The 22,271-nt window shown below is 49.1% G+C and overlaps 1 protein-coding gene across 1 annotated transcript in view; it reads left to right on the top strand.

The window, feature by feature from the left end:
• The window catches only part of GALNT17 (polypeptide N-acetylgalactosaminyltransferase 17), a 210,914-nt gene that overhangs the window by 75,643 nt on the left and 113,000 nt on the right, over positions 1-22,271 (top strand). Inside the window, exons 4-5 of the mRNA XM_086763193.1 lie at positions 9,644-9,818; positions 11,405-11,602. Of these exons, the coding sequence (XP_086619319.1) occupies positions 9,644-9,818; positions 11,405-11,602 (373 nt within the window). The remainder of the gene's footprint in view (positions 1-9,643; positions 9,819-11,404; positions 11,603-22,271) is intronic.

Genomic DNA, 22,271 nt, shown 5'->3' with positions numbered 1-22,271 from the left:
GACGGTGTTTGATTTCCTAAAATCTCATGGAGGAGCCATGCTTCTTTGGGAGCAGTGATGCTGCTGGGAGGCACACGGTGGGAGGTGGTGGGTATGCACACCAGTTCTGAGGCAAAAAAGAAACAAGATCAAAACAAAGTTAAAATTGATTGATTGAAAGTGTAGCTGAAAGCTAGAAGGGTAAAGGACAGCAGAGAGCAATCTTACCTTTCTCATCACAGTGGCACTCAAGTTCTGGTTCCAGGCGTGTCGTTGTCTCCAGTAACACCACTTTGGTTGTTGCAGAGGTGCACCTCTGGGTGTTCACCATGGAGCCAAGGGATGGGAGGCTGGAGCCTAGCGAGCTCTCTCTGTTCTGGCCCCTCGCACTGGTCTTAAATGAGGTGTTTTCTGTGTGTATGCCTCAGTTTCCCTATCTGTAAAATAAAGCCTCGGACTTCATAAATGGCTGGGACCCCGTGGAGGCCCTCCTTCCTCTCATCATGTGTTTTTGATATGAGAATGGTAAGTAAAGAGGAAGAGGAGGAAACAAACACACCAACCTGCTCAAGTCGGGCCATGACAAAATGTGGAGGGGGATGTTAGGTTCCACACTTGGGTCATTTGGTTCAGCCTGCTCTCGGTCGCTGTCGCAGTACCTTCCCTCTGGCTTTTGGTAACACGGAGCTGCAGGAGGAGGTTTCATGTGGAAGCACTTTCAGACTCAAATTCTTCCTAGCTTTGTTTTTCCCCAATATACAGCTGGATATTGTCATTAGGGTAGTTAAAATCTTCATGAAGATCAGCAAATGGTTAAGTTACTTTGATTACTGTCATCTTTATTTGAACTGTATGCTTTTAATATTATTTTAAAAAACAATAGACGTACTGTGGATGCCCTGATCAGAAGGGAAGAACGAGGAGGGTGCGGGATGTGGAGAGCTCATTTCCAGAGGGAGCCTGAGAGGTTGCTTCTCTGTCTGCAGTGACATGAGGTGGTGTACAGCAAGCTACTCAGACCTTAAAAATAGGCACTCCAATACCACAGTAATGAGCACCATAGAAAGCTGATGAATTCTAATTACCAGGAAACGAAGCAGAAGGGCAGCTCCTCAGTTGATGGAAATCACAGCTCTAGTGTAAAAGCTTAGGGTGGCGTGCGCCAGTGAAGTCGTGGGATTTCAGAGCTGGAACTGTGTGGCTGGTGAAGAACGTGCAGGTGATCTGTTGCTGCAGTCTTTAGCGTTGCCCAGTACTGCAAAGGGTTTGAAATACCAAAGGGAGATGCTGCTTCTCCAGATTTTACCATATGAGTGGTGTGAAGAGAAGACACTTGAAAAGAGAATCCATTGGCAATCATTATTGAGCTTCTCTACCCATTACCACACACAAAGAAATGTGTTTCTGAACAGCCTCCACCTGTCATTCAGTGTGCAGCGTGATATTGACTCGAGCACTCTGGAGACATGATGGGAAGGCACAGGACAACGAAATGAATCATTTCAAAAAGCATTGCCCCTCCCAGTAAACTGAGACTGCAGCTGGCAGTGAGGATGCAGAACGAAATCTCTCTACCCGCTGCTGAGATTGCAGGGCGCTGTTTTCCCTGGAGCCTTACTGCGAGGGCTGGGCCGGGGCTGGTGGGGCTGGGTGCTGGCAGGGTGTGGACAGGGCAGTGAGATGGGGTGGCCAAAGCTCATCGTGTGTTCAAGCCCTTCCAGCTCTGGGATTTCCTCTGTGCGCCGTGCAGGCTGCCCAAGCTGCCTGTGTTGTGCTGGAGTGCCCTGTGGCACCCGCCTGTCCAGGGAGGCAGATGCAGGTAGGTGACCTTTAAAGTGAGGGACAAATTGAGGGACATCATGTGCAGGAGGTGGGGAAGTCCCAACCTCCTTGCATACCTGGGCAGCATGGTGCATCCCACCAAGAGGACGCATTGGTTGCCTCAGGGATGTCACCGCCCAGGGTCCCTAGCGATGGGCCAGGGTTGTGCTGAGGGGTACAACCCCTGAATACCAAGGTGGCTCTGCCCTCCAAGACCTTGTGATGGAAGCATGTGAGGAGCGCGGGTGTAGGGAGCGAGGCGATGCTGTTAGCCAGTAGGGTTGGTCAGTAATGTCAGTACAGTGCTGTTGAGTCTGCGTAGGCATCGTGACAAAGGAGATTTTTGAGGAAGGATTTGAAGGAAGATAATGAGGTAATGTCATAGTTTAGCCTCAGTTGCGGCCAGGCTATGCAGTCTCTCTCTCGCTCCCCCCACCCTCTGAGAGAACAGGGGGAGATAATATAAGAAAAAGGCTCGAGGTTTGAGATAAGGTCAGGGAGAGATCCTTAAAGTCACTGTCACGGGCAAAACAGACTTGACTTGGGGAAAACTTAATTTATTACTAAAAAGAAATAATGAGACAGATAATGAGACAGAGAACAAGATAACCTCCCCCCACCCCTCCCTCTTCCCAAGCTTAACATTATCTCTGCCACCTTCCCCCCGCTGAGCGGCACAGGGGGAAAGAGGGAATGGGGGTCGCGGTCAGTTCATCACGCGTTGTTTTACGCCGCTGCTTCATCGTCAGGGGAAGAACTCCTCGCATTCCTCCTCTGCTCCTTCATGGGGTCCCTCCCACGGGCCACAGTCCTTCGTGAAACTGCTCCGGCGTGGGTCATCTCTTCACGGGTGCAGTCCCTCCAGAACGGCTGTCCCAGCGGGCCTTCCACAGGCCACAGCCACCTTCAGGCACCCGCCTGCCCCGGCGTGGGGTCCTTCACAGGCTCCAAGTGGATCTCTGCTCCTCCGTGGGCTCCATGGGCTGCAGGGGGACAACCTGCTCCACCATGGTCGTCACCACAGGCTGCAGGGGAATTCTGGCTGGGAGCAGCATTACTCCTCCCCCTCCTTCACTGCCCTTGGTGTCTACAGCCATTCCTCTCACCAGAAAAATTCTTCACAGCAGACTGGCAGATGCCTCTCAGGATCCTTTTACATCTCCTTCACATCCCATTTCCTCTCCACTTCTCTCAGCTGGGCCGGGCCGAGTCGGGCCCAGTCGCTGCCCAGCGGGAGGCCAGAGGGTGAGGGGTGCAAGGCCCACAAGGCTCGCGCCTCCCCATCTCTGCCCTCGCTCAGCTGCTTCACATCTTCTATTTTGCTACCAATCGGCTCGGCCCTGGACAGCAGCGGGTCCGCCCTAGGCCTGGCCGAGTCCACCGGACAAAGGGGAGCGACTTCCAGCAGCTTCTTACAGAAGCTGCCACCGTAGGCCCCTGACTGAACAAAACCAGAGCAGGTAACTTGGCAGACGTTTATGGAAAGCTTCTCCCAAGCGTATAATAATCTGGTTTTCTCATGTAAAAGAAATGATACAAACCAGAACATATCTCTGGGACCCACGCATTCACTCTCTGCATCGTCAAGGAGCTTCAATGACAGCAAAGAATTATTAATGGAAAAAGCTTTGTTGTATAGACCCACTAATGGTAGGAAATGCGAGCAACAGTAGCAATATCGTGTAGTTGATGTTTTGGATATTACAAACAAAGCCGTAATATATAGATTTGGCTTCCACAGGAAAGTAATTACAGGAAATAGTTTTTCATGAGCTCTGAGACTTAGAGATGAATCCTCGAGAATCAAGTGCTGGTATTGAGCAGAGGATGGGGTTGCGTGGGTGCGGCTTTGGTGGCTGTGATTGAAGAGAAGGAATTACGCTAGCTTCTTTGTGAGCAACCGTGTGTGCTTGAGAGACAATTTCTGTGGGTGTGTGGCTTAGCTCTGTATCCTGGGCCAAGCCTTTGGCTCGGTGTTACATACCTGGGAGAAGGCCGACCTTCTGGGAGCAGCGCTCACAACCAGCAGCCGAGTTGTACGCGCTGAGATCCCAGAAGCAGCTCCTGGGAAAGCTGCTGAAGGCTGAGGCTGCTCGGCAGCTCGGGGCTGCCCGCTGCAGGGTGACTGTGCGGGCTTTATCAGGGAGCGCTTCACCCAGAGGTGAAGAGGAAATATAGCTCGCGTGGGTAATTGAAGAACAACGCGTGTTCCCACACCAAATGCTGAGAGGCACCTGGGGTTTCCAAGGCAAATTCAAGTTTTAAGATCAGTAGCAGGGCTGGAGGGAAGAGCTGCATGCCCAGGGCACCCCTGGCTGTTATTTGCCCTTCGGGTGGATCACTAACATGTTACACAGACATGATCAAGAGTTTGTGGAATTTTGTAATTCCAGACTGGAACAAACTGCTGCTGAAGACTTGTTAGACGCTCCTTGCTCTTATCTTCGTTGTAAGATGTTATGTTTAACAGCACTGTGCAGCATAAAAGTGTGCAGGGAGAGATTAAGAGTTATCAAACATGATCAACCTGATTCTTTGTATTTGAGATGTAAATAGATAAAAGATACCAATATATTATAATGGGGGAAAAAAAATCCCTCCTTGAAGGAAAAAGCTTGCGGAGGTGTAGTTTGAACCCCCTTCTCCCTTGAGCTGCACATTGTACTTTGTGAAGACTTTTTTGGAGGCTGCTTTTGTTTGTGTTGGTTGCAGCGGTGTAATTACAAAGGCGGTGCGCTGGGTGTGTTTCTGAGTGATAACGTTTCCTAGGTTGTTGGAGGGAAACGGCAGCATGCCCCTGAGATGTGCCGTTATCTCGCAGCCGCACGCTTTATCTCAGCCTGTTGCTGAATCGTCACCCGCGGTTTTTTGCTGTCTGTCTTTCAGTGGTTTTAATCTGGGATAATATCTCTTTGAAAAGCAAACTCTTGGTATAAAAGAAAATCTTTGGATAAAAGGCTGCTTAAAGGAGCTGACTGCACTCAGGGAGGCATGCTACGGGTTGTAATTTACCTGGGTGTACCGTGTTAGCTGTGCCTTGACGTATCGCTTTCTTGGTTTGCCGCTCATTTCGACAGCAGCAGCAGCGGGTCGTGCGTGCTCTCCCGGGAGCCAGCTCGCTGGCGTTTCCTGGGTGTTTGTGTTTAGAGGAAGGTTTTAACAGAATTGCAAGAAGCTGAGTCATATCTCGGCTTTTCCTAGGCCCTCGTCCAACCCAAGTGCCTAATTATTCCAGCTGCTCAAACTAAGAATGAGCTGCTTAATTGCTTTCCCACCAGTGTCCAGGTCAAGGCGTTTGGGCTCTGCCAAGGCGTGGAGGAGAGCAGCAAACCTTGGATTGTCTCTGGCTTTTGGTGAACCAAGTGAACCAGACACTTGCACCCAAAAGCACCAAGTGGGACGAGCTGTGCCTGTAACCCTGTGTGAGAACCAGTTCCTGCACCTGCTCCCCGTCGCAAAGTTTCCTCTTTGGTGTCTGCAAGCAAACATCAAAAGCTTTGGAGACTCACCTGGCTCTGAGTCTCACTGCCAAAATCCTCCTATTTGTTTATTGCCTGTTGAAGGAGGTTCTTTTGTGAGCTTGTGCTGCAAAAATCCAACCCACAATGGCGTTGGTGTTTCAGAGAGGCGAGAGCATGGGACAAGGGAATGCTGGTGTCCCCCGTGGCACTGGAGCACTCCCAGCCCTGACTCTGTGCCCTCCAGCTTTCAGTGTTTCTGATAACAGCCTTGTGCTCTGTACACTTTTCCCGTGCAGCTCAGCCTGGCAAACACAACTATGTTTTCTTTAGGGGTGTAGAGGAGATGTGGTCCACTCCCTAGCTGGGCTTTGTTGTAGAAGAGATGTTGGTAGTTCCTTGAGCTCCTCTGGAGCTGTTGGAGGAGCTCTTTGCTTCTTTCTTGGTGTGGCACCAGGCAATTCCCACCTTTAGTTCTGAGGATTTCAGTAGGATTTGGGGAGATTTGGGCAGGATTTGTGTTGTGGAGTGGATGTTCCTGCCCTTACTTCTGGGCTAATGTCTGTGACATGGTTACTTTTAGTGGCATCAGGTGGTTTGGCAGGCCTGTTTCCTAGAAAGCTCATGTAGGTGACAAGATGCTTTGATGCTTTGCAGTAGATAACATAAGTCATTGTGGCTGGCAGATGGGTTTTTTATAGAGAGGTCTATAGAATTCTAATTCCTTGGACTTGCCCTTCAGTGAAGATCAATACAGACAGATAGAGAACAAAAGGCAGGATTGAAATTGAACCTGCTGGCATTTTCAGTAGAGTTTCTTTCTGCAGATCCTCTCTGGAAGCAGCTTGTGCAATGGCAAAGATCAAACGCTCACAAGTAGTTCCTTGTGCAAGTATTGATGGCATCCTTACTAAACGTGACTTAGGAATGATGTGAAGGATGGTCCCGTAAGCTTCCTCAAAGCGTACGTGAGTGTGGGGGAAGAGTGCCATAGGGTACCGAAGAGAAAGGCGTCTCTAGAGCCCGTTGCGGTCCCTGGTTTGGATCAAATTGCTGGTGGTGTAGCCCATGTGGATCCACCCACTCAAGTACCTCACCAGTGCAGGGCCTACGTAAGTGATCCTTTGACTGGGAAGGATGGAGGTGAGCTGGGGAGCCACTGCTCTGCTCCCGTCTTTGCTCCTGACTTTGTCGTTGCTTTGCACCCAGAGCTTCTGTTTATGAGCACTGGGCTGGTTATCGTGCTAAAATTGCCATCAGCTCAGTGGATATTCGGATTTTCAGCAATGAGCTCAAGGGTTGAAAGCCGTGCTGCAAAGATACAGCAGTTGGGATGGAACACTCCTTGTGCTGGTGTGGCAGACGAGAAGCCTTGCTGCCACTGACCTTAACGCAGTAGCTCTCCGCATCCTCAGCCTGCAGCCACACGTTCTCACAATGTGCGTCAGAGCCGCGGCCAGCTGCTTTCCTGTTACGCTGACGGCACTCAGTGAAGCAACTGCTGAGTGGGGGAACGGGGTCCGATTAGGAATGACTTCCAGTGACTTGGATTGAGATTAGATTGTGGAGCGAATGACGATTTTCAGCCCGCCAGAGTTCACATGGAGGGAGCTGGGCACGTCTGGTCCGGCAGGATCAGCGTTTGCGGGACATAGGGAGCTCTGACAGCGCGTCTGTGCCAGCGCTGGGGTGGACACGGATGCGTTTTGATGCGGCCACGTCAGTCCTGCTTGCTGGTGAGCAGAGGCCTGGGCCAAGGCTCCCGTGATGCTTGAACGGGAGTTTTACAGAGCATTCCTGGAGACTGGCATTTCACTTTTATTGGATTTTCCACACCTGCGCTTCTGGATGTGCTGAGGAATGAAATGCAAAGCGCACCCCATCCCTGTGCCTGCTGGCTGGACACCCAGTTGAGTCCCAAGTATGTGTCTCGTAACACCAAAATAGCGCTGAGCAGCCGCTGTGCACCGTGCCCTCCTCCTGCAGAGCTGCAAACCGGCTCGGAGGGGTGAGGGACTGGCAGGGGCCAGCACAGATGTGCAGCCGTCCTCTCCGCTGGGGCTTGCACGGGCACGTAGAAATGAATTCTCACCCAAAAGGCGTGCGCTGTGGGCTGAGCCAGACTGGGAGGGAAGGCAGAGAGCAAAGCTCCAAAATCTGTGCAAGGCTGTACAAGAAGCCCTTAGCGGTGAGAGGGTCTGGAACCGCATTTCTCGCATCTGGTTAGTGCCTTCGTCTCTCTTGGGTGTTTCTCCACTTGGGTACCAGCACATTAGGGCTGCTTGTAGCGCGTGGGCAGGAGAGGGGCCCTGGCCTCTGCTAATGAACGGGGCGGTGGGTTAGGATGATGCTAATCAGAAGCAGCATCTTTGCCAGCTCTCCACGGTCACCTTGTGCTGTTTCCCAGCTGCGCTGCGCTGGCCTTCGTGCTCTCAGCAGATCGGTTCTTCACCCGTTGGCATCCAGCATCCTTTCAGGGAGGAGGAGGACGTGGCTGCGGCTCCCCGGGGAGTTCCTGACAAGCTGCCTGTTGCAGTGTGGTGGGCGTAGGAATCTCTCAGGCTTCACCCTTCGCTGCCTTTCAGACGTGATGTTACAATTCTGCCCTGTTTCACTAGAACTTTGTGCTGCTCAAACAATTCCCATGAAGATTTTTCCTGTTTTGCTTCAACTGAGATCCAAACTCCAATTAGGAAGTTGTTTTAATTGTTGGGTCTAGCCTGTTGTGCAGCGGTCTGCAGCGTTGATGGCTTGCTCTGACAAAAGCACGTGAGACACCGGTGCTGTGCTTGTGGGGTTTCATCTGTCAAAAAAAATCAGTGTTTCTGTCTCCTTAAAACCATTTGGGAGAGTTGTTGTCTCCATAAAATCCTGGTTTTTCTCTGAGAAGCTCAGCATGAAATGGAAGTTGCTGAGTTATGTATGTGTGCGATGCAGATGCTTTGAGTTGAGGAAGGGGCTCATTTGCTTTATTCTTTTTATTCCCACTTCAGCATAAAAGAGAAATGAGACTTCTGGGAAATCAGTATGTGAGGGGAACAGTCCCAGAAAGGCAGTCTGAAGAAAGAACATTTTGTGTGCTTGGAAGAAGGCATGGAAGGGAACAGATAATTCCTGTGATGGTTTTTCAGGCTGAGCCCCTCAGATGGGACTTGCTGTTTACTCCGTTGCTCTCCATTGCCATGTTTCCTTCATGTAGAACCCACCTGTGCTCATACATCTCAAGTATTTTACTCTGGGGATTATATTAATGATGACTTTTTCTTTTTTGTCTGGAGAAGGGTATGTGTGAAGGGTAGTAGACTATAATTCGGGGTCACAGACCATATTTTAATTTTCTGCTCTCCTGGAGCCTCATAGGGATAAAAGATGGTCTCAGGAACTGCTTTCATGGTGTTAAGGGTCTACGTTGGTACACAGGGGTATGGCTTAGCTATTACAGAGTAATTCTCTTTAGGAGATACTCATGCATTTAACTGATTCACCAGGGAGTAGAAGGACCAAGGTTTCTGGCAGAGCACCAGCACTTTTCCAAATTGTCGAAGAAACATACTTACCCTTTATTGCAACCTTTCAGATGCTTCTGTATGCTTTCACATTCAACGTGCTGTGTCTTTTATACTCAGTACTTGCAACTGTTAAAAAGCGTGGTGCTGGTAAGGACTGCAGACTGATAGATCCATTGTGTTCTCAGCCGTAACATGTACACAGGCTTGGACAACAGAATTGAATCATCTGCGGTTTCCAATGAACAGGAGATATGTGGTATGAACATCTTTTAAATGAAGCCAAAGATCTCTTCTGTCCTATCACAAAAGTAGGGGGAATGTCAAATTTTCTAGTGGCAAAGCTTGGAAAACATACAGCAAATGCCAAGACTTCAGTAGTGAGGCTGAGTAAGAAGGCCCGTGAAGCTCATACACAGGTTTGATGTAGTTTTAGTGCTTTGATTTGTTCTGCAGCATTTTTAGCAATCCATTCACGTAAAATCTCCATCGCAAGGGTAGAGCGCTGGTGTTTGATATCCACAGGTGACTTCTTTCTGTTCTGGTCTTTCAGTGGGGTGATACCCAGGTTTTGCAAGGCAACCTGGCTGACCTCTGGCTGCTGCCCTTTGCCTGCAAAGATGACGTTTGGGCTCCTGAGTCTTCCAACAGCAATGGTTTTGGCCATCTTGAATTTCTCTTGTAAGGGTTGTGGTCAGTCCACCATCAGGTGGTCTTTTGTAATTCAGCGTTGATTGACGCTAAATGATCATGTCCCTGCCAGTGGTGTTGAGATGTGTAGCTCCAGTAGGTTATGCTCATACCCATCAATAAAGTGGGTTTGTTTTAGGTGAAAACTGGTGCACGTTTTCAATGGGTTCTCTGGCGCTTCTTTTCTAGAGGAGCTGAAGGCGCCGCTGGAAGAATACGTCAATAAGCGATACCCAGGGCTCGTGAAGGTGGTGCGCAACCAGAAGAGGGAAGGCCTTATCCGAGCACGTATTGAAGGCTGGAAAGCTGCCACTGGCCAGATCACGGGGTTTTTTGATGCCCACGTGGAGTTCACCGCCGGCTGGTAGGTGCTCAGCCTCGAGGTGTGGGTTAGAGCGCGTGTGATGCGTTGAACAAGGGAGCAGTCCGTCGTTTTGTTACGAGTGTGTTTGCAAACAGGTCACTGGATTTTATTAATCCTCGCTTCCTTCTGTAGCAAAAGGCCGCTGATGAGACGTGATGGGAAGATACAAGGAAAACCTTTCCTTGCCCTCGTTTTCTGTAATCGTTTTCCATTTCCTCCTTTTGTACCTGCACACCCCTCTGCCCCCCGTTCATATTTTTCAGGTTGATTTCCCATTCCCTTAGCCCTGAGCAATTTCTGTAAGTTTAAAAAAGCCCAGACAGCAGGGGATTGAGAGAGACGGTGTTTCCCGCTTTCTTGCCCTTTGCAGCTGCATCCCACCGGGAAGGGTTAGACATTTTTAGATTGATTTGTTTCTTCTGTAGCTAGGAGTAAGTGCAGAGGGGCAGAAGCAGAGAAAGGTGTTTCATAAGGATTTTTAAATTATTATTATTATTTTCTTTTTTCTTTTTTCTTTTTTCTTTTTTTTTTTTCAGAGAGATTCAAACTTGAGGCTTAAGCTTGAGTCTAGATTGAGAGGAGCCTCAGAGTAATTTTTTTTTCTTTTTTCTTTAACCAAGTTTAAAAAGTAAATGGTCTATGTTTAGGGAGGTGGATGTAGGAAAAGCTAACTTGCATCTAATTTGAGTAACATCTAGAAGAAAAATGCTTTAGCAACTGCAAACAAAGAGTTTTGTGCAGTTATTGAATTCTTTGTAATGAGGATGCAGCTGAAGGGTGTCTTGAAGAGTTGTTTGTTCTGTTGGTATCTGTATTCCCAGCAGAACATTCCTCTCTTCAGGTCATTAAGTCCTCACACCTGATTTTATTGATAGACAGAGGAAGCTCCCATTTAGCTAGCTCTTGAAACAGCTTTTCTAGGGGTAGAGAGTGAGCTTTTCTGCAGCGAGGGCTGGGCTCACTCTGGTGTCACCTACCTGCTGCTGTCGCTGGAGCCACCAAGGCTGCATGTTGCTCCTTGTATTGGCACATTGATGGCTTTTGGACTGCAGAGGTGAGGCTGAGCGCACCCCCTGCTCTGAACACGTGAGTGTTCCAGAGATGAATTGTGTGGGACGTGCCCAGGTGGGAAATGCCGTCGAGTGGAAGTGCTGGAGCCCCTTGCAGGATCTCCCTCGTGGCTGAGGAAGCCTGGCAAGCCGTTCAGAAATAACCTTTTAAACTTGGCAGCGTGAACGCTTTGCCTCGCTGCGATTTCTGTGCTGATAAAAGCGTGGGTGGGTGGAAGGGTGAGACAGGCTGGTGTGTTGTAATCTGGGGTCACTCGCTGACTCTGTGAGGAGCCTCATGATGGTCTCCAGGCTCCTTGGGCTGGATTTTGCGGTGTCGCTCTGAAGACATGATGCCACTTGTGAATGGGAGCAGAGAGGAGTCCACATTATTCCCTTCTGTTTACTGAGCGGTGACAAGAACGCCTGTTCTCTTACCCTTGTTGAAGTGCACAGGCTGTACGAAAGATACAGTGTTCATCTGCAAGTTATGGGAGAAGTTAACAGTCTCTTCCTGCACTTTTTTTTACCACTCAGGGCTGAGCCGGTACTTTCGCGAATTCAGGAAAATCGGAGAAGAGTCATTCTTCCCTCCATAGACAACATCAAGCAGGACAACTTTGAGGTGCAGCGCTACGAGAACTCTGCCCATGGGTACAGCTGGGAGCTGTGGTGCATGTATATCAGCCCCCCCAAGGACTGGTGGGACGCTGGAGACCCCTCGCTGCCTATCAGGTACGTCACGGAGCCGGGGGGCCGCTCGCTGTCTGTCAGCGAGGTGCAGTGAGGCAAAGTGCAGAAAGAGAAAGCGAGGGAGCCAGCTTAGAGGAGTTGGATGTAGTGTCGGAACATGGACCAGCTCAGAGAGGCTCTAACACAAGGCAGGAAGGGTTTTGCTAGGGTGAAGGGATCTGGAAAGGGATATTGTTTGGTAACAGCATGCAAAAACACTAGGGAAGCATAAGAACTCTGTAGATTTGTACGGTGTTATGTTTAACTGCACATGACAAAGTCGCTTTACCTTAATTACAGCATTAAGTTTTGGCAAATCATAAGGAATGAGGTGATTATTCCTGTGTAATGAACTGAGCCTCGATTCATGAGGTACAGCACTGTTTTCTTGAATAAAAGAATAGATGTTGTCTCAGGGCAGCCTTTGTACAAATATATCTGGGGTTGTTCTGACACTTCAGCTTGCACTCGACAGCCCTGAGGTGGTGCCCCAGCCTCTCCGGACTGCAGGTGGGTGACAAGCCAGTTTGGACAGAACAGAAGCGGCAGGGGAGGGAATAGCTCGGTGTGGTGGGAGACTCGGGAGGCTCTGTGTGCGGAGGTCAGTGATTTGCCTTTGACAGCGCCTAAATACCTGAAGTGCCATGGTCAAGAGTGGCTTTCTGGATGGGTGGATAGGAGGTGTTGCTCCTAACTTGGTTAATTTGGAGAGGGCTTGTCCTCAGACAGGTGACGGATGGATCTGTGCGAATCCACGCCTCAGCTGGATGCTGAACCAAAATATCTGTGCTTTGGTCAATGGTATCATCCGTGGAAGCTGAAATTAGGTCTGTTCCATTTACACAGAGACCTTTTTATTCCTTTGAGCTCCGTTGTCCCACACAGCATATTCAGCCGTCGGTGGAGGAATAAATGGTTATTTTAACCAAACGCAAGCTGCTGGACCTGTGGAAGGAGGGGCTGAATGGCTGGGGCATACAAAAAGTGAAGCTGAGGAATTCAAAAGCCTTTGCAAGTGAGACATGAGCGGTGTGATGCTGGCAGTCCCTACAGACGTGTGACTGGTTCCCAAACTGGTGCCTCTGAAAATGGTAATAGAAGTGAACCATCTCTGCTGGGATAAGCCTTTCTCAGCCAGTGGATGTAGGAGTCAAGAAAGTGTTGCGGGGAAGAGAAACCTATTTTATTAGGCTAAAGTGCTGTAGTTGGGAGAAACAGGCAAGCTTTGGCTTACGGGATGTCATCCCCTGTGACTGCGACGTGACCCCAGGAGCTTGCTGTGGTTTGAAAACAGGCAGGCAAGGTGCAATTGAGGAAACTAAACCCACCCAAATATGATATTTAAATGTATGGTGTAACCTTCTGTTATATTATATATATATATGAAACCAAGCATGTGGTTTGAATTTCAATTTCGCTGTGCTTAGGGGAGTGGTTAAGGGGGGCAAGCTGTGGCAGAGAGAGATGGGGAGGGACAGACAGCTTTGTGGAAGTTGGTGTTTGGTGGCCGGGGAGGTGAGAAGGGAAAGAGACAGGGAAGAAGAGTGGGTGACCGAGGAGGAGGAGAGATATGGGCAGCCGAAGGGCTGGATGGCTGTGAAGAGGAGGAGTGGGGAGATCAGTACCCAGTGTAAGGAGGCTTGTTAGGATGTAGCTTTGCCCCAGGCTCCCCGTACATTAACCGGTTGATGAAGGCAGCCACCAAGGCCAGGAGTGCAAATGGGCTCACGCCGATGCTGGACGCTTACACGCATCTCCAGATCTCCCACCACACTTTGTCCTTGGCTCAGTATTGTGAGCCAGCAGGTACTGCTGAGCTTCAAGGGAGTGCTGCCCGGAGATTTTACGTATTTCTGCTCTACTGCTCTAGAGATGGAGGGTTTGCTGTGCCAGTTGGCTTCTGTTGGGCAGAATGCCATATTAGGTTGTTCTGGTGCTTGCTTTGTCTTTAGAACAATCTATGGATGGTGCTAAAACGGGGATGGGATACCAAGCATCATATTTCTGCCTTTAAGCAGATGGCGAACAGTTACTCCTTAGGAGGAGCTGGGAGGTGCGAGAGGTTTGTTGGTCTGCTCTGGGCTTCCTGCAACCTTTCTGCACCACTTACATCCCTTTTTGGAGACAACCTAGGAGCCAGGGATGCCCCATGAGCCCCAGGGCATCTGCAGCCTTGTAATCCCGAGGGTCTGTCTGCTCATCTCTTGAGCACTGCAGAGTTGAGCCACCAATGAATTGAGATCAGAGAAGGCTTACGGAGATGCTCGACGGGCAGCAGCAAGGGTGCGCGTCCTGGTCACCCGCTTTGACTTCGTTAAAGGCTTGTGTAATGGGGACAGTGCTGATTGAGGCCGTGGCATGTGGGAATTGGAGCCGGGGTGGAAGGGCGCTGCCTCCAAAGTGTGCTCTGGGAAAGGGCTTCTGTCAGAAACCCAGCAGCCTCCCAGAAATGTTAAATAATTAAACAACTTACTAAAATAACATGGTTAACATGCACTGGGGGAAGGATTATGAGAAAGATAAATGGGTAGTGTCCACAACAAAAAGCTAATGAAAAATACTGTCTCATTGCATTATGTTGTGAAACCACATAGCGACCAGAAATAAATGACTTCAGTTACTTTTTTTGTCATATAATGCTATGAAAACTACACACTTCATGGCAATATTTGCATGAAAGGGATACCAGCGCAGTGCTCCATGTAATTATGCATGGGATTAGAGGAAATCCTGAAATTATCCTGTACAGAGGCACATTAGGTTTTTAGAGACTTGTTAGGATAAAGGAGTGGGAGTGCAGGAAGGCAGTTTGTTCCTTTTTTGGTTTTTCTCTCTCGGCGCGTGGGGATTTGGCAGCCCCGAGAGAGGTCCCCTGCCTGGCGGGGCGCTCCCGCGCGCTGTGAGCCCCTACCCAGCACTCGGCGGCAGAGGCTGGAGACAGACAGCTGCGTGAATGCGGTTGGAGGCAATTTTCTCTCATGGATAATTCACAAGATATAATTATCCAGGCAAAGAGAGCTGATGGCATGAAACCCATGTAAAATATGACCCAGTCTCAAACTGGCTCCGGGCTCCTGCTTTATCCAATAATTTCCCTACAAGAAATAGTCTCTCGGTGCCTAGGAGGGATGCCGGTGTAATACCTGGGTTCTATAATATGTAATCCTTTTTTTTTCTTCTTTTTTTTTTTTTTTCTTTCTTTCTTCCCATTAACGTTTGAAATCCTGATACGCAGAGATACCCTCAGTCTTAGCAATCAGTTGTGCACGCGTTTCACAGCTGGACTTGCTGTGCTGGGCTTACAGGCTTCCTCTGGCTGCCTCTGCCCAGAAGATAGAATTGTGATCACAGCATCGTGTATCATCTCTAAATTAGCTCTCACCGAAGAGACAGGCAGTGAGTGACGTTGGAAATGGTCGTCGTGTAGATCCTGATCTTCATCCACGTGAGCTCTCGCAGGGGTGTTTTGAGTTCCTGGTTCAAGTGGTGCTAATGAAGATGTGCTTGCAGGTATATGTGGGCATACCTTGCTCTAGGAGATGTAAGCAGGATTTATCCAGTCCTTCGTTATCAATGATACACATTGATCAGTGTTTGTTGGGAGTCTGATCAACCTGTGTTAACAGAAAATGGAAGATGCTTTCCATGTCCTGTAAGAAGTCAAAAAACGGTGTTTAGAAATGCTGTCAAGTTGCAGCTGGACGACCTGGTCTGGTCATGGGGGTGGGACCTGCCTTCTCATCATCTCAAAAATGATTCATTTCCCACCTGGCAGAGCCTGAGTTGTTCAGGTTTCTCAGAGTACAGAGCCCGTCTGCCACAGCAGCTCTGGGGGCTGCAAACCTCAATGCCAGTGGCTTCTTCTGCCTGACTTATTTAATTTGTGCTGCATCGGTTTTTGTCGAAAAGCAGCTTTGGAGAAATTGCTGATATCTGGAAGATTTATGGTTAGATGTGCTGATGGTGTTTCAGTTGCAAGCTGTGTGATTTATAATCACGTGTGAGATATTGATGGCTCTAGGGGTCTGATTCAGGAAAACAATTAAATGCCCTCTTGCATCTGCGTCTCTTCAAGAAGCCAAGCAAGCGGAGAGCGCGTGTTGAGCAGCCCCGAGGACGAGGAACGCTCACCTGGGCATGGAAATTGGGGTCGTTGTGCGTTTCTACTGGCGGTGGTTCGCATATCCCACCGGAGAGAAAAGAAACTTGAATCTTTGCTGCTTGGGTGGTGAGTCCCTCGGCAGCGCTGTGACTCCACGCATCCCAAGCAATGGATTATTTGGGATATAATGCATTTTCTGACTTTCACCTTGCATTTTCCGCACTTGGCTGGGCAGATTTTGAGTCCAGGAGGCAAAAGCACTGATGTTATTCATTTGTTAGCTACCCCTCGTAATGTGTTGGGGCTGAAGCAGAAGTCCTCGGGTGACTTCAGGGATGACAAAGAAGCCTCTTCCCAAGCGCGTGGCACGTGGGTGCCAGCTGGGAACCAGCTAGCAGGTCAGCTTGCACGCTGGATGGGGCTTTGCTGCGGCTGTTCCGTGTGGTACGTCATCTTTGTTGGTGTTGGAAGACAAAAGCTAATTTAATTAGCATTAAGATCACTGTGAGGAGGAAATCGGTTGTGACACTTCTGGGTTGTGAAAGAACAGAAAGGCTGTTAGGTTTGGATCTTTAAAAAGATGAAAATAATTTGAATTAACCCACCCAATTACCTTTTATCTCAGCCTCGCAAATGCTAATGAATTTGCTCATGCAACGTGCTTAAGAAAGAGCGAACTCTCATCCCGGCTGTGTAAATGGTGCAGGGGTTGAGATGGAAAATAACAGAGGGGTTTTAGGTTATTGAATACGAGACGTGAGTGGAGAGGAGGTGCCTAATTCTACTGCTTAGCAAAATGCTTGCGGTGTTTAATATAAACTGGTCCCTCAGTCATAGACTGCAAATCGTGCTGAGGTCTCCCGCTCTGGTTGCTGTGCGTTTCATTTGCAGTAAGACCACAGGGATGTGTGGTGACATTATTAATACTTCTGTATATATATATTTGTGCATATATATAAATAAAAAATTCTGGAAGCCACTAGCTGTTGTTTTTCCTTAATGTTTCTAGGAGCCGTCATCCCATAATGACTTTCAGAAGCACAAAACCTTAGAATTATGGTGTTAAGAAACTTGGAGTTTTCTCTATTAGAAAACTTGGAGCTTTCTTTATGTTGTAGAAACTTGGTGTTTTCCTCATTTTAATTAAATAAATTGTGTGTTCTTTCCTCTTTTAAGGAAGAGGAGAGCTCTCGGGAGTGACCTCTCCAGCCGCACAAAGTGATGCAAGTGGGGCTTCATGTCTGGGACCAGCTGTTCCTGTAGCACACCCGCACCTTTGCGGGAGTTAGCATGGTACAGCGGCACAGCAAAAGCTCAGCGGAGAGGTTTAGAAGGCTTGCTTAAACAACTGTAAATATTTTCTCTGACATTTGAGTACTCGGTGTGGCAGTTTATCAGAAGGCATCCAGCAACTCTGAGATGTTGCAGGCTGTTAAACGTAGGTGCCAGTGAGGACAGGGTGGCACTTCAAGGATTATTTCCTGGATTTTTGCTGGTTTTGAAAAATCCCAACTCCCTAGAAAACTGTTCGTACAAAATGCTGAATATTTTAAAATTAGTGCTTCCTGACTTTAGCATGTACAAATGGCAGGAAGATTCCCGTTTCTGTGTGAAGACAGTTGTAAAATGTTCTCGCTCTTCTGGTGAGTGGCTTTGGAAGTCAAGGGGAAAGCTGATTTCCGCAGGAGCCAGACGTGGGGTGATAATGACAGCTCGTTTGGAAACCTCGCCTGGCGTGGCGGAGAGGAAACTCGTGTGCAGGTGTGTGTTTAGAGGGTCAGATGTGTGCGAATACCACAACAGCTGCAGAATGCTTTCAGAGCTCTTTAATGGCTTCATGTAAAATTTAAATCAAACCCAAGGATGAAATAGTGGTACTGGCGATCCATCTCAGTCCCTGAAGCCCTTTTCATAAGCAGCTCAAAGAAAATAAAGCTCTGTGTTCACCACCCAGATGCTTTCTCTTCCTTGAAGTCTGGTTCCCCTCCGAGCCCTATACTGGCTGCAGCTGGCTGTAGGTGTCAGCATCCTGCTGCCAGGTCTGTACCAGAAATCCCTGTGACCTCAAAGTGCGTTGGACCAGACCTTAGACCAGCATGGGAACATCACGGGTGTGCTACCACAGACAGGGTTTTCCTGGCTCTTATGGAAGGAGAGCTGATACGAGCATCTCCTCGTGCAAACATCTGGATAAATCAGACCATGGCCGTCCTTAGCGTGGTTGCTGGAGGCTCGTGCTTCCAACCTTAAGGTCTGGTCACTCCTGGCTGGCATGGAGAATGGAGATCTCTGAACATTTGAAAACAAACTAACAGAAGGAAAAATGCTTCAAAAATACTTCGACAGGACCTGTTTGAGTTTTCTCAGTTTGAGTTTTCCTTTTAGCCGTGAGATTTCTGGTGATGATTTGAGGCCCTAGAGAAAAAAGCCAATCACTTAATTGATTTCCCTGATTTTGATTTTAAAGGTATTTGGGAGAAGTAAACCCCAACTCACTGTACAAAGTGACTTTCACTCACTGGTGTGCTAATTTGAAGCTCTTAAACTTTACAGAGATTGCCTGTGGTGTGAGAAACATGCCGTGAGCTTTGGATGTTGCATAGCTCAGATCGCTGGTGTCGTGCCTTTGTATGATGCGTTCTTCGTCTGGTCATTTTTAATGTGACATGATTCGGTGCAAAGCCTAAAAGAAGGGTGTCTAATAGTACGTAAAAGTGTCAGGTTTGACAAGGTGAACAGATCTGTGTCACTGCCTGAAGGACCATGAAGCCTGAGCTGGAAGCGTGTGTAGCTGGTTAGCAGTAGCCTGTGTCTCCATGGGTGTTAGTGCTGCGTCTCGTTTCAGAAGATCTTTCTGTTTTTGTGAGACTGTCCTTAGGATTGCAAACGTTGGCTTCATCCAGAAGGTGGAGTTGATCCAAACCTCACTGAAACATAGCAAGATTCCCACCAAACAGCAGGGTTTGGGCATGGACCCTGCAAGCCATGTGGTTTTACTGTAATTTGGAGAAGAGCACCTGGAGGCAAGGGTCAGTGTTTCTGCAGCTTCTGAGCGTCTGCCATCGTAGATGCCAGTGTGTCATCGTATGGACACAGCGCAGGGTCCTGAATGGGCTCATGCTTGGCTGGTTTGGCCAAGTGACCTTTGAAAGGCAGCATCTCTGCGCTTTTTAGGTAGACCATTCTGGAGCATGGAGGGAGATTTGGGTGCAGGGTTGAATAGCTGCCCCAGGGAAGGCTGTGTCTCTCCTGGGATGGAGGGGACCCATCCCTTGAGTCCTGAGCCTTCAGGCCTGCTTGGAGCAGATATAACCCCCTTCACAGCCTGGAGTGGGGGCCTGTTTTCATTGAAACAACCACTCTTTGCTGAGGTGAAGACATCTTGCAGATAAAAGTTCAAGTCCTTCTTCAAGCACCAAAGGCAGGAGGGCTTCTTCCTGTGGAGCCTTCAAAACTGGATGAGGGACAATCAGCCTGCGGGCTTCTCGCTTCCGGAGGTGAGCCGAGGGTGCAGGGAGCAAAATTCCTTCCTGAAGGGAAAGAGGTGTAAAATATCGGTGTAAAATGGTAACGTAATCCATTTTTCAAAGAAAGCAAACTGGTCATACTGGAAACATTTGCCTTTGTTTTTTAAAGCTTTACGTAAGAGAAGTATTTTGATTAAAAAGGGAGAAAAAGAAAGCATGCTTCTGATTAAAAAAAAACCCACTTGCAGTGACAGAACTTTTAATCTGAGCCCAAGTTATAAAAACAACCTTTATAGATGTCAGAGTTGCTTTAGAAAAGGAGAGAGTAAACAGAATTTGGCCTTTAATTTGTGAAGGGGTTTGATTTTTTTCAGAGGCATTAAAGAGACAGAGAAGATGGGTACTGAATTATTTAACAAGCGCTAGTAAAATTAGACTTCAGTCAGCCTGTTTTCACCGAAATAATCTTATGAATAAAACCAAAACAATCTGGGGCAGCAGCAGAACGCAGAGCTCGCATCCCGCTGACTGAATTGTTTCAAAGTGGTCCATGAAGTGGTTTTGCGAGTCAAAGCTGAACGGAGCCCTTTCTGCGGTCTGTTCTCGCGTCCCCGAGGAGAAGGCTGCCGGTGGTGGGTTGTACAGGCGTCTTCCCTCTCCAATCCAAAACCGAGGGGAAAATATGCAAAAAGGAGTCGGGGGAATTTGACACTTTGAATTTCTTTTCTCTTTAGCAGATGGCATTTAAGTGATTTATTGGCCCAAACCAATCTATTCTTGTTAAGAAGCAACTGTGTAATGGCTTTGGAGGTGGGCGTGCGAAACAAAGACGTGATAATCGAGCCGATTGCGCTTGGTGATAAAATACAGCAGCCCTTCATCAAACAGGCTTGAAAGTGTTTGAGAGCAAGCGCTGAGGGCTATGATCTGCTTTCATGTGCACTTTAATTCACTGTCCCTTTCAGTCAGCGGTGCATAAATAGCCATAGTTTAAATTAAAGGAAAAATAGATCCCTGTTATCATATCCATCGGTCGAAGCCATGTTTGATGCCTGGGAGCTCCCAGCTGCCTCTGCTCGAGAACACGGGAGAGTTTATAAACTGTCCCGCTCCTCCCCGCGCCGAGCACTGACTCGCTGTTTGGTGTTAGATCATCTAAATTAAATCTTCTTCTGGTTAAATCTCTAATTGCTTTCACCGCACTTGTAAAAGTGTTTACACGTGGGTGCGAGCAGCAGGCTCACACGTCGTGTGTTTAATGGGGAAAATGTATCCTGAGGGTTGGCCAGCAAAGCCAGGCTTGGCTGGCGCGGGGCAGAAGGCCGCGGTGGTCTCGGTGTGCTGGCTCTGGCCGTCGGTGGTGGTCGCAGGTGCCCGGTCTCTGCGCTGGGAAGCCTGGCCAGCCCTAGCCGCCGCTATTCATTCCGGGTTTCCAGCGCAAACATGCGGGTTTGGTAATCTGCACGTGGAGAAAGCTGAGGAAGGGCAGTTTTGCGAGTTCCTGATGGTTTTGCTGCTGCCGCTTGTTTAGGTCCCTGCTGAGCCTGTCCGTGTGTGGTTTTCTAAAAACTTACCTCTTTGAGTACTTTAAACTTTTAGCATTTCATTTTGATTTCTTACAACTTCTCAGAGAAGGTGGAGCTAAACATTGCCAGTTAAGCTGTGTGGTGGCTTTTTGCTTCGCGATGGGATCGGATCGAGGCCACAAACCCCCTTGGCGGGCCAGCAGCCCCCTGCCTTGGCTGTGGCACGTGCAAGAGACGAGTCCCAGCTAGTGGGCTGGTGCGGGCCAGCAGCTCCAGAAGTGAGTGTTGGGGGACCCAGAGGGTGTGGAAGGAGCTCTGATAAGGTAAAAGTCACCTGGGGAGTGGGGGAGGTGGATGAGGTGGCAGAGCGTAGCTGGAGGTGGGGTGTGATTTGGTGGCAGCAGAGAGGAGTGACTGCAGTGGCCTGGCGTGCGTGACAGTTGTCCTGGCTGCCAGCTCTGTCCCATCGGTCGCTGCCTGCTCTGAAGATGGGACTTTCCTGGGGGATTTGTTTGACAGTCAATTAACGCCTGGATCAAGCAGTAGCTTTGAGAGCACCGTTGGATGGGGCAGGTTTAGTCTCTAGCAGGCAGCGCGGTTCTCCATGGTGGGTTGTATGCACACATCCTACGGATGGGAGAATCACTGCTGAACACCGAGCGTAGAAAGAGACGGCTTGTCTCCAGAACACAGTCCCCATGGCCCCGTCGTTTGTCACGGGAAGTGACACATCAGAGAAGCTCAAACTTCAAACTGAGTGTCGCAGGTGGGAATTAAGAGGAGTGTTTCAGGCTTTGACAAGAGGCTGGCTCATGGGTTTCTGAAGGGAATGAGGGATCACCTACCCCAGCGTAGTGATCCCCCACCTCCATACGCACAGGTGCACCCATCATCTCCCTGCCTTTTGGTCTTCAGGAGCATGGGCCTCCTTCAAAGAACAGGTTGAGGACTGGCAGACAGTATTATCGCCAGTGATTTTTTGCATTCCTGTGTAAATGAAAACACATTCAAACGTGTTAGTTGCTGTTTTCTGAGGCTCCAGCTCTCACCAGCACCTCGAAATGCCCGTGTGTAGTGACCGCCTGGTGCCCAGTGTTGCGCTGTGGTTGGAGCGGCTGCCCGCCTGCAGCTGCCTGCGGGAGGCTGGGCGCGGAGTTTGCTCTGGTCGGCTCGCTGGGCGAGTCTCCGCCTCAGCGCGGCGGCTGAGGAAGGCTGTTTCTTCTGTGCTGGGCGCCGTGGTGTTTAATGAACGCCTTTCGCAGATCCCCGTTGCCTTGTAGCTGCTCTGCTCCTTAGAAGACGACCAGGTGCTTGCTAATGAGCAGTCAGGTTGGGGCTGTTCTTTGCTTGATCTGACTAGCGCTCGTTTTGCTCTGATTAGTGCCCGGGCAAGCTCCTCTCTGAGGGGAGAGGGAGCTGATCCAAGGCTGCTGCGCTAAAGCAAAAAATCGGCTCCTGTGAGGAGGGCTTGGAGGTTGGGCTCCACACTGGGCTTGGCTGCTCTGAGGGGAGGAGCCCTTCCCCTTTCTGTCTCTCTCTGTGGGTTCCCTTCAGGGAAAAATAGTTTGGCAAGGGAA

This window comes from Chlamydotis macqueenii, chromosome 19 (genome assembly GCF_036417535.1).
Source record: "Chlamydotis macqueenii isolate bChlMac1 chromosome 19, bChlMac1.mat, whole genome shotgun sequence".
Taxonomy (NCBI): domain Eukaryota; kingdom Metazoa; phylum Chordata; class Aves; order Otidiformes; family Otididae; genus Chlamydotis; species Chlamydotis macqueenii.
Note: the sequence above shows the minus strand (reverse complement) of the source record. Positions and strands in the feature narration are given on the sequence as shown.